This window comes from Pectinophora gossypiella, chromosome 12 (genome assembly GCF_024362695.1).
Source record: "Pectinophora gossypiella chromosome 12, ilPecGoss1.1, whole genome shotgun sequence".
Taxonomy (NCBI): domain Eukaryota; kingdom Metazoa; phylum Arthropoda; class Insecta; order Lepidoptera; family Gelechiidae; genus Pectinophora; species Pectinophora gossypiella.
This window is the reverse complement of record NC_065415.1, coordinates 14,144,700-14,156,093: the sequence shown is the minus strand read 5'-3', so window position 1 is coordinate 14,156,093 and position 11,394 is coordinate 14,144,700. Positions and strand designations below refer to the sequence as shown.

Genomic DNA, 11,394 nt, shown 5'->3' with positions numbered 1-11,394 from the left:
ATGATTCTCCGATATTATAACTCATAATTCGTTAGGAAATTAATCACTTTTTCAATCAAAAACTTATATGTTATTTAAGGTTTAATTAGTAGGTACACAGGTGTGGCATAGTTAACGTTTGATATGCGATTGGTTAGAATCGGCTAATGTCAGCGGCTTGTCTTCGAAGAAATGCTCTGAAAGTTATAGGGTGTAGTGAAAGTCGTCTGATGTTAGGTGGGATTTTTTTTTAATCTCAAAAATATCTTTATTCAGTAGGATACGATAGAGTTACTAATGCAGCTTCTCAATCTGTATGACCGAAGAAAAGTAGCTACGAGAAAAACTTCGGCACAGGGCCCTAGAGGTTCTTAAAAAATGTGGTGATACAATTTCACGGCTGCTTAATATTGGTCCTCAGACGGTCTTCTTCTTCTATCGTGTGGGTTGTGAGGTGGAGTTCCAACCTCATCAACCCTGGTATCAGGGTTACTATTGAGCCGCCAAAGGCCCCTGACATGGCTTATGTAACAACTACTTACTTACATCAGTAAGTAGTAACCGGGACCACCGGCTTAACGTGCCTTCCGAAGCACGGATCATCTTACTTTCAGACAATCCGGTGATCAGCCAGTAATGTCCTCAGTCCTAACCAAAATAGGGACCGCAAAGTTTTTTTATTATTATTATTTTTTTCTCAGACGGTTATTCCCTAGCATTCCTGTCTTCTAAGTAGTCACTAGCCTATGTAATAAACCTTACCGGAGTGCAGGTGCTATTAAGGTTTCCCCCAGTCCCGTTCTTCGTATGAACGTCTCATAAGGTAAAATAAGTCCATGACAACTCAGCTTTAATGGGGCTAACAACACCCATTTCGAATCGTTTCTCAAAACCAATATAGATGGCGTTGTACAGATTTAACGAGATCATCCCCCTAGCTTTATCCCGTTCTTCAGTGTCCGCTACCTAACCTGAAGATTTGTCAGGTGCGGATTTTTACAGAAGCGACTGCTGGACTTTTCAGGCTTGAATCACCTGATTGTCCGAAAAAGTAAGATGATTCCGTGCCTCGGAGGGCACGTTAAGTCATTGGTCCCGGCTATTAGCCGTAAAAACACTTCCACCAACCCGCATTGGAGCAGCGTGGTGGAGTATGCTCCATACCCCCTCCGGTTGATTGAGGGGAGGCCTGTGCCCAGCAGTGGGACGTATATAGTATGTTTATGTATATGGATCAGATATTAAGAATTACGTTGCTACCGATATTGCTTCACTTTATTTTGATCAGAATAATAATGAGTGAAAGATGTGTTTACGCCTGGTTGCAATAATAAGGGTCATCATTTATACTCCAAAAACAAAGATAAAAGATGCATATATATAGGTATCTGTTCTCCATGGAATTAGAAGGTTACACGAAAAAAAAATCTGTACAGCGCCATCTATAGTTTTTTAGGGGAAGATAGCCTGGAAAGTCTCTCATTAACTTCAAAAGAAAGGTTTTTAGATGTCAAATGTTTAAAGAGCACCGTCATTCCGAAGACTTCGTAGCACCCTGTGTTGGGCATCGCACAAAAGGTCACTCCAAAAGTTCATTAATATTGCACGATAATTACTGGGTTACGTGTTCTTATACGAGTTATCTTAGACAAATGTTATCGAGAATTATTACGTTCGTGAAAGGACATCAATTTTCTTATACGATGAACCTAGTTGGGGAAAACGCATTACCTATAGATAAGTAACAACTAGGTAGGTAGGTACATAAGTTTCTAAAAAACAACATAACATAACCTAAGCTCACGAAATATCCCAACTGGGGTAGTCTGAGTAACATTCATCATTATCATTATTATGGATAATGATGAATAGACCTGTGTTTCTGTTAGACCAACATGATAGTTGGCGAGACGTATCACCATTGAGTACTTATTTATATTATGTGCAAATCTGAAATTGCAATGTTGCTTACATTTAGTTAGTAGTTAGTACCTATTATAAACTTATTGAAGAAGCACGGAGCAACTTACAAAGTACAATAAATTAGCACAAGGACGGGGCAAACGGTCGAGTGATACTCGAAAAATGCCAAGGAATAAACTGTTAAATGGTAATTGCTCCTGTCCAACTATCGTGTCGAGGTTGTCTTGAGGACAGCCATGCAACGCCTTTCGATTTTTTTGGTACTTAAGTACTTAATTCTATAGAAAATTGTTGAAGCAGACATGATTGTGTCGAAAAGGTTGTTCCTACGATACAAAGATCGTAGGCACAAACAAGGAATACACTACAGAGAGTTTTTATTATTAATATTCATGGCTGTATGAAAAAGGAGTCCGCTGCATTGTCCGATTCCGCCATAAAAAAAGTAGTAACACGGTACGTTCCACGCAGAACACTTAAATAAATTAGTGCTTTTCTTTTATTTTTTAGTATCATTCATTATATTACAGCAATGGTGCTAATTCCTGTAAATACCATCTAATTTTATTTTAAGTTATATCTGTCATTTTCTTATCCGCCGAAAAGGAAAGGGACGGGTAATTGACAAGCATAAAATTTATGGAACACACGTCAATTTTAAGCACAAATCTAAACCAACCGTCTAAAAATTTTACATCAGTCAATAACCCGACACATTCATTTACTCATTCTTCCTAAAATTAAGAGCTGTGAATCATCCGTCCCTTTCCTTTTCGACGGATATGAAAATGACGGATATAACTTAAAATAAAATTAGGCGGTGTTTGCAGGAATCGGGGCCAATGACTAAAATCATTAACATAATAAAATAAATTGAAGCAAATAGAAATATACAAGACATTTTCTTTTTATATACAAAATACACTATGTTTTGTGTGCCTGTAACGGAACGACATTCAAAACGTCAAAACAAACATTCGTGTTGCTTCGTACTTTCGAAAATAACTTTAAATTTATAAACATGCCTGAAGAATACAAAAAAGTTTTCGTAACTGTAGGAACTACACGTTTTGATTTATTATGTGATACGATTATGACTTCACCGGTATTGAAGGCGTTGAAAAAAATCGGTTGTAAAGAAATCACTTTACAAATTGGCAACAGTGCGTTTGAGGTTGGTGAATATGAAAAAGAGGGCGTGAAGGTGAATGCTTACAGGTTTAAAGACAGTATACAAGAGAATATAAAAGGAGCCAGTCTGGTGATAAGTCATGCGGGCGCTGGAAGCTGTTTGGAAACTTTAGAAGCCAATAAACCTCTGTTAGTTGTAGTCAACGAAGATTTAATGGACAACCACCAACTAGAACTAGCAGAACAACTACAGGTCGATGGACACCTTTATTATTGTACATGTGACACATTAGAGAACACCCTGGAAGAGGTGGACTTTAGTCTACTTGCTCCCTTCCCCAAACCTGATGCAACATTATTTGTGAAATATTTGGATGATATTTTTAGGGTTAAACAACATGTGGAATGATATTGACTGTAGGTGTCTAAGGATCAGCAGGCTCTGTACAGCAACCATACTGTGCGATTTGATTGAGGGTCTCAACCAATAGACATAGTAAATGCTATAATTATTTAATTAGCGGTTGCTGTACCACTATGGCAGTATATATGTATAATATATATCTGACGTTTTTACATAAATATAGTTTCCTTAAATAGTGTGTATCATTGTTTTTCTTAATAATATTTTTAGTTCACTGAAGTCTTAACAAACTGACACATAAGATAAATTTTTAATACGTCCGTAAATTAAAAAAATATAAAAAAAAAACAATGATACACTATGGCAGCAGTAGGTATTAAATGACTTTGTTAAAAACATTCCTGCACATAATGATCAAATAAAAAAGTATATTACAAATTTGTTTTCTTTAATGGAAAAAACAGATCATTTACAAAAGTTCATTGAACATAAAGACTATTGCAGGTTGGAAAAATACTTAGGACAATGTGATAGCACAACTTTAATAATTAAATAAAGTATAATAATTTAATTTAGACTAATTTCTTGGCTTCGAAGAAGCTCTTAAGATGTCTCATCTGCCAGTAGCCAATGCCGACAAGGACACCAGTCTGCAGCAAACTCCACCACAAAACTCGCTGGTTTGTGCTCTCTGACGTCTGCCTGAAACGCTCCTCACGGTGCTAAAACAAACATAACATATAAGCTCACAACTATCACAATTGGGGTACGCAGAAATAAATCCATCACATGATGAACTAAGTACCCACACCTTACTAAGCTTTCTGTTAGACCAACATGATAGATGAACTACAATGGTTGAGCCAACTGTGTTAGTTAAAAACCACACTTAATATAAATTAACCAACATAACATCATTACTCTTTTTTTTTTTTTTTTGACGTGACTTATTGTAGATTTGCCACAGATGGCATTAACTACTTGGCCGGACAAATGGGGAGCGCTGAAGGCTCTCACCCGGTAACATTCATACTCATAACTTCCTTGTTATATGCCTTCCATCCCCCTGATTACATGCCTATACCATGCTAACCTGTTGCTCATCAATTTCTAACATAAACATCTGTCTAATGCTGGATTTTGAAGTTGGATTTTAATTTTTTCCTGCCTAATATGTTTCATTCAATGCTGAGGAAAGGTCAATACACCTGTCTCAATGCTAAATGGATGAATGAATAGGAAATATGCATATAACTATATTCTTTGTCACAAATCCAATAAGATTTGTCTAATAAAACCTCTCAACAGCAAGCTAGTTACAAAAATTAAACAAATCAATGTTTTGTTGAAGAAATTCACTTCAGAATGTGATTATTGGAAATTACCAATATAAGGCGGCCATATAGAATATCCTTACAGAAATCCACTTACTCTTTGATAGCTCTGTTCCTTAGTGATCTGGTGCACTTGGTCGAGGAGTTGTCTGATCCTGAGCTGGAGTTCCGACAGCTTGTCCTTCTGAGCCACATTTGCATAGTCCACTGCATGTTCACCCACTTGAATGTCCAAGTGCACCTAAAAATTAAATAAAATATAAAAAAATAAAAAGTGAAATATTAAAAAATAAATAAATAAAAATTAATTGTGTATGGTGAGTATGAGTATGGTACTAGGAGTTCAAGTTTAATTATCTATATAGGTAGATCTTTCATAAGGTGAACAAAAAAAAACAATCATTAAAAAATATATGCATACCTAATATAAAACTTTTCAGTATCTAATCAATCCATATAAATAAATTATAATTATTTTATATTCAATTTAAATAAAATATAAATTGCATATAAAATAATACAAATAGTCATCAGCTTATATTACACCAAGTACTTATTATTTCACTTGAATAAACATACACTCAGTTCATTTACACAAATGTTTCGCATTCTCATGACCAGTGGCTATATCTTTACTTACTCTTAATTGTGAGCCACTGAACCAAGATGTGCTGTTGGAGTACATGCAGATGACGTGCTCGCCCGGCGTGGTCGACGTGAAGGAGATCATGCCCTCCGAAGAGTACATCCTCGACAGCACGACACGGTCGTTAGGATCTCTTACTTCCACGTGCATACCAATACCAGGCGAAGAAGGCATGAAACCGCCCGACCGCGGGTCGTACAGTTCCACCTTATAATTCACTGCAAATTCACAACAGACATTAGTAAAGTAGTTTCGTATAGGATTCCTTAGATTGAGATGATAAACACTCGTAGAAAGTAAAAAAAAAATACATACCGAGTACGGTAGTGTCATCAGGTATTTCCTCTATAAAACATTTCCTCTCGCCCTCTGCTATGTGGAAATATAAAGCAGATGTAACGTCTAATAAGAGGAATAAAGCTAAAAACGATGAAAACTTGAATAATTCCATGTTTTCTTAACTGTAAAATCGCCGAATATTATCGAAGAAAAATGGTATTGTCACACGTCACCGCTGCAAATGTCAAACTATTTTTTATTATTCTGTCATTTGCGCTTTGTAATATGTTAGAGGAGAAAGAATTATACTATAAATGAGCAATCGAACTTTTTAATAAATTCCGATTTATTTACCCTCCCTAACCGTCTATAAAGGTAAATAGGGTACCGGGTAGATACCCGGTATTTTGAGAATATTTCCAATAAAACAAAACAAATATGTAATAAAATAACTACTTCTAATTATTTGTTGTCTTTGTCTATTTTAACAATAATGCTAAAAACCTATTTAATCTTGTTCATTAGCGTGTATCCGAACGTAAGTCGTGACAGCTGGTGACGTTTCAATATTTCTTATCTGTGGTTAAAAGTGACAACAAAACAATACCGTTCCAGTAGTAAATTAATGATAGACTAAAAGTGAAAAGGATAGCAAGAGGAATATCCCTCGTGCAAAACAAAGACGAACACTTAAGTTAAAGCAAAAACGACTAATAGAACACGTTATTTTCATATTTTTCAGTTATCGAAGTTCCATTGTGATGTGATCGTGAAACAAGTGATTTTCCAAGAAAAGCTCACACAAATTAACTCATTATTTATAGCACCCGACATATATTTAAGTAGTGCTTACAAAATACTAGAATACAACAAATAAATTCTAGTTAACGTATAGTTTATAGGAACACATACGTAACAGAAACCATGGATCCTTTCATTATTGCAGCTATAATTAGCGCAATCGTTATTGTTATTTTATCTGTAGCATTTCTTAGAGTATCTCAAGTCAAACCGCAAGGTAGGAATCGATATTGAATTTTGTTTTGGCGTAGATAATTGGAACCCATTCACCTAACCTTACTGTTCACAGCTGGGGCGAAGCCTCGGGCAGTGGTCCAGAGAGATGGCGGGCCAGGGAGAGTTCAAGCCGTGAGGAACCAGAGGGCCCGCATGAGAGCCAATGGTAAAATTACATTACATGAAAAAATACTTTATGTCTTCATAGTACATATCCTACTTGTTTATGATGATTCTTTCACTTGTATCAACTGCAGTATTAGTAATTGAAAACTTAAAAATAAATTGTTTTAGAAAACGCTGCACTTAAGCTGTGTACCTATAGTAACATAATATGATTTTTTGTATATAGGTACATTGTAATAATTATGTGTGTATGAACTAATTTGTCATCTTGATTCTAGCTGCCAGACATCAAGCAGCACTTCTGGAGGAGGACCCAGCAGCAGCTGAGGAGCCTGATGAGGAGAGCCCTCCCGATGCCCAGAAAGTTGAATTTGAAGACAAGATGGGAGCCAAGGTTTGTTTTCACTATTATAATTCTTCTTCAACAAAAAGCCATTTTCCATCTGTTCTTTGTGATGCACATCATCTGCCTTCTCTTTTATTTGTTCCGTGGAAAAAAAAATGGGTTCCCTGTAATATGAACCTTATAAGGCTTTGCTGCACAATCTTTACACCCAACTTATATGAAAAATATGACACATTTTACTAAGTAAATAAACACTACTAAATAATAATGTCTTTATTATAACCAACAGAAACGAGCCAAGTTAGAGGCAAAAATGGAAAAGAAGAAGGCTCGAGAAGCAGAAGAGCAAATGCGAGAGTTGAGGAAGAAGAAAGATGAAGAGCGGGAAGAGGAACGGAGGAAGATTGAAGAAAAACAAGAGGTTTGTGTATTTCTATTGAAACAAAAATTAGGCTCACATAGATATTTGTATAAAATAAATGCAACTAGCATTGAAGTTCACAACTGCAAACAACTGATTCAAAGTATAAGTATTATTATGGAGGGTGTCGAAGTCTTATGACATATCTTCAGGAGCTTTTACTGGTAACATTTAAAGAGCTCCAAAAAGTACTTTTATTTATGACTCAGAGATGGCACTACAAATTGCAGTTTCATCTTTCTGGTCACGGTTTACCTTTTTTTTACTCTTCATGGTAACATTACTTTCTCTTTAAAGGAAGCAGAGCGTCAAAAAGAGGAAGCGGAACGTAAGGCCGAAGAAGAACGCGTGAGACGTGAGCAAGAGGAGTATGAGGCAATGAAAGCGGCCTTCAGCGTCGAAGGAGAGGGCTTCGAAGAGGAAGAACAGGATGGGGAGAGCCTGCTACGCGATTTCATTGACTATATCAAGGTACAGTGCTATAAAGTTTTGTGTAACAACTTTATTATTTCTTAATTGATTTTAGAATTTTAGGGACTTTTATGGATGAAATAAATCCTAAAGTAATCTTAAGATGATAAAGTTGTCAAAGACAGGATCATGCCTGCAACACCATACCACTAAGAGGGGATCTGGTCTGAATACCCGAATTTTAAAAGTATATTTATATTTTTCAGGCTCAAAAAGTTGTCCTTTTAGAAGACTTGGCTGCCCATTTCAAACTCAAGACACAAGCCGCTATCGACAGGATACAAGACTTGCAAGCCTCGGGAGAGCTAACAGGAGTTATAGATGACAGAGGAAAGTTCATTTATATCTCGCAGGGTGAACTGGAGGCTGTCGCCAAGTTTATAAAGCAAAGAGGTAGGGTGTCCATCACGGAGTTAGCTGAATGCAGTAATGACCTCATCAACCTCAACCCTGTGACAGTGCCATAAATGCTCTCTTGACTAACAATCGGAAGAAGAAAATCTTTATTTTTGTTACTGCTTTTTGTTGCAATACAGATGGATGTTAAAAAAGTTCATTGTTAAGACAAATATTTATTAAAAAGCATAAATGCAACAAAATTAATCACTTATTTCATAACCAAACATATCTCTTCCTTTCTCCAACAGCAACAGTGAAGATTCCTTGATCCTATCCAATACCTCCATGAGTTTATTTTTTGTGAAAACTTTGTAGAGACATCTATTTTCTGCTGCAATCAAATTGCTCAATTTCAAGGCTTCCTTGTGGTTTTCAATATCATCATTGCTCTGCAAGATTTTCAGTATCAGAATTACAACTTCAGGAATGCAAAGACGTCTCAATGTTTCCAACTGTTTGATTCTCTCTTGTTTTTCTTCATCAGTGAAGTTAGGAGAACATGTACTGTCGTTTTCGTCTTGAAGCCATCCACCAGGGAAAAGTAAAACATTGTACAGTAAGTTCTTCGTGTGACGAGATTGGTGTAGCACAGCATTCATCCACCTCTGCTTTTGCTGTTCAACTTGAGCACATCTCTGCTCATGATGCACTTTGTCTGAGAATGTAGCATCTGCAGGCAAAGGTTCTACATCTTTAGGTTGGCCACTTATGAAATGTCTGTACCAGGTTGCAAACCCTTCAAGGGCTTCCAAATATGCTTTCAGGCACAAATGTTCCCTTAGTTCGGAGGAGTTAGAAGAAACTTTATTGAGAAAATCAGGGAACATTCGGCTGACATTGACTACACAGGATAGTGCTGCATCTGTGTTTCCAATGAATATGAATGTACGAATCATGGCATTGCTCAGCCATAAAGCTTCCTCAAGCTGGTTAGATATCAGTGACAACCACTCAAGAGATGATATCACCTTGGTGATCAATGTTTTGTCTTTTTCAACTGCAGTAGTTTGAGTAAATGTTAAGTCTAAATTTCCATAACCTTGCTGAATATCAGTGATGGCCTTCTTAATAGCGACTCTAGCTGAGGCTGCCACATCCACTCCTGCACTCATTCCAGCTTTAACAACTCCTTGTCTGTAGTCACTCTTATGAACCTTGTCCATAAGCTCTGCATAAAGTAGAATTTGTCTTGATATTGGCACTGTTGAGGTATAATAGGCAATCAATTCAGGACATTCAATTGATCCATCAAGTTTTTCAATCAGCTGTGTAACATATTTCTCCAAAACTTTGTCACCCACATCATGTTGTGGATCCTTCCCCATTTGTCTCAATATTAAAATCAAATGAGCCAGAAACCTGATAAATCTCTCTTCACCCTCATCAAGCCACTGCAGAGATTCCTGCATTATAATTCTGATGTGACCAAGCATCAGATGACGTTGGCAAGTCTGATAATTTGATTCTCTCTTGCCATCCATCAGTGCCTTCACAGCACTAAAAATTTGCTGCAAAGATATCTCTTCAACTTTAAGCTTTGTTTGCACCAACTCCAAAACCTCTGGTGTTGTGGTATTTGCATCAACAGTGGCGTGATGTTCATGCAGGAATTTGTCTACTCTGGCTTCAATCTGTGATCTCATGTGTGCCCATAGCAAATCTTCCCAATTCCCCTGGCAAGCTGGAAGTGTGCTCTCTAAATGACCGCACAGTATGCCTACAGTTGCTCTGTAATAAATGTTCTCAGAAACATTATTTGCAATGCTCAATGCACACCACTTCCACAGATCCCTAGATGGATTTCCAGTTATTTCTAGAGGAGCATTGGGCTCATCCCTGGGCAAGTAGTGCAGCAATATCCATCCTTGCAACACTGCTGCTCTCCATGCCTGCCCAGCATTAATACAAAGGGATACTGCCTCCTTAAATTTTCCACAACGCACTTCTGTGAAAATTCTTTTACACAAATCATTGTCATCCTTTTGATCATCAGAGTGTATAGTTTTCATCTGACGCTTTGGTGCATCAGGATCCATGCAAGTTATCATGGCCTTATTCTTATCTTTATTGAACAAACTGGATCCAATTAACAACTGATGAAGTGTGTTTCCCCAATGTATATTGTTGCCTATAACGGGTGCTGATGTTTTGGTTGCCTCCTCTTGATATGCTGCTGTAGCTTCCAGCCAATCTACTAGCAGCTGTAATAGTCTAAGCTCAGAGTCACTTTGAAACAAAGCACTGACCAGAGTCTGCTGTGACAGTATGGTTCCAGTCAACAAAGAATCTAAGGACTCGGGATGTTCAGTTATAGAATCTGCATATAAACAATGAAGAAGCTTCCATGTATTAGCCTCCTCCGCTAACCAATAATTTTGAGCATTATACCTGTTCCAGGGTTCTACTAACTCCAGAGAATCGCAGCAAACTTGAGCTAACCTCGCTAATGTATCTAGCACATCGGTCGCTCTGCTAGTCTGTATTATCTCGAAGAAGGCTTCATTCAAACCATCGCCGGCGCTTCCCGTATTCACTACTATCGAAGATTCATCTAAAACTTGTCGCAAGCTCGTATCATTGAGTGTTTTGAAGATGGAAGTTTCGTTAAGGATCGGCGAGAGATTTAGCGTATTTTCTCTTTCAAGTAACTGTCGAGTCCGTCTATTTCTTACTGGAGTATGTTGCGTTGAATGAAATTGCACCGTTCTATCGAAATTCATTGTGTAGTTATGCAGTAAACCCTTGGAAATTACTTAAAAATTGCCGTTTGCAAACAGACAAGAACATCGCGCGCGGTGCCTTTGTGCGTTCGAAAACTTACAACTACTAAACGTCATTAACAAAATGAAAATTGTTTTTACATTGAATCATTGAATGCGTAAATGTATTCGATAAAAAGAATAAATACATAAACAGAAATGTACAATCATATATTAGCAAACATTTGCATCACTAATT

At 37.1% G+C, this 11,394-nt stretch overlaps 4 protein-coding genes across 4 annotated transcripts; 2 read left to right on the top strand and 2 right to left on the bottom strand.

Moving 5' to 3' along the window:
* Positions 1-2,871: 2,871 nt before the first annotated feature.
* Positions 2,872-3,790, top strand: LOC126371355 (UDP-N-acetylglucosamine transferase subunit ALG13 homolog). Its single transcript, XM_050016662.1, has one exon. The coding sequence runs from the start codon at positions 2,924-2,926 to the stop codon at positions 3,440-3,442; it is 519 nt and encodes a 172-aa protein (XP_049872619.1). The 5' UTR covers positions 2,872-2,923; the 3' UTR covers positions 3,443-3,790.
* A 38-nt stretch (positions 3,791-3,828) lies between these two features.
* Positions 3,829-5,905, bottom strand: LOC126371339 (transmembrane emp24 domain-containing protein eca). The gene is made up of 4 exons (XM_050016647.1): positions 5,693-5,905; positions 5,372-5,595; positions 4,829-4,972; positions 3,829-4,119 (listed from the first exon to the last, which is right to left on the bottom strand). The coding sequence occupies exons 1-4, from the start codon at positions 5,826-5,828 to the stop codon at positions 3,970-3,972; spliced, it is 654 nt and encodes a 217-aa protein (XP_049872604.1). The 5' UTR covers positions 5,829-5,905; the 3' UTR covers positions 3,829-3,969.
* Positions 5,906-6,387: 482 nt separating this feature from the next.
* LOC126371310 (DDRGK domain-containing protein 1) lies at positions 6,388-8,640 on the top strand. Its single transcript, XM_050016615.1, has 6 exons — positions 6,388-6,674; positions 6,747-6,839; positions 7,078-7,193; positions 7,435-7,566; positions 7,864-8,037; positions 8,244-8,640. The coding sequence occupies exons 1-6, from the start codon at positions 6,581-6,583 to the stop codon at positions 8,502-8,504; spliced, it is 870 nt and encodes a 289-aa protein (XP_049872572.1). The 5' UTR covers positions 6,388-6,580; the 3' UTR covers positions 8,505-8,640.
* On the bottom strand, positions 8,594-11,241 carry LOC126371210 (nuclear pore complex protein Nup107). The gene has a single exon (XM_050016468.1). The coding sequence runs from the start codon at positions 11,154-11,156 to the stop codon at positions 8,637-8,639; it is 2,520 nt and encodes an 839-aa protein (XP_049872425.1). The 5' UTR covers positions 11,157-11,241; the 3' UTR covers positions 8,594-8,636.
* Positions 11,242-11,394: the final 153 nt, after the last annotated feature.

Bases quoted from the DNA above. Each gene is read 5' to 3' on its own strand.
- LOC126371355 (XM_050016662.1), top strand. From the start codon at position 2,924: ATGCCTGAAGAATACAAAAAAGTTTTCGTAACTGTAGGAACTACACGT.
- LOC126371339 (XM_050016647.1), bottom strand. From the start codon at position 5,828: ATGGAATTATTCAAGTTTTCATCGTTTTTAGCTTTATTCCTCTTATTA. The intron at 5,596-5,692 runs GTATGTATTTTT...GTGAATTTGCAG, and splicing joins TGATGACACTACCGTACTCG to TGAATTATAAGGTGGAACTG. The intron at 4,973-5,371 runs GTAAGTAAAGAT...TTTAATTTTTAG, and splicing joins TCAGTGGCTCACAATTAAGA to GTGCACTTGGACATTCAAGT.
- LOC126371310 (XM_050016615.1), top strand. From the start codon at position 6,581: ATGGATCCTTTCATTATTGCAGCTATAATTAGCGCAATCGTTATTGTT. The intron at 6,675-6,746 runs GTAGGAATCGAT...TACTGTTCACAG, and splicing joins ATCTCAAGTCAAACCGCAAG to CTGGGGCGAAGCCTCGGGCA. The intron at 6,840-7,077 runs GTAAAATTACAT...TCTTGATTCTAG, and splicing joins GGCCCGCATGAGAGCCAATG to CTGCCAGACATCAAGCAGCA.
- LOC126371210 (XM_050016468.1), bottom strand. From the start codon at position 11,156: ATGAATTTCGATAGAACGGTGCAATTTCATTCAACGCAACATACTCCA.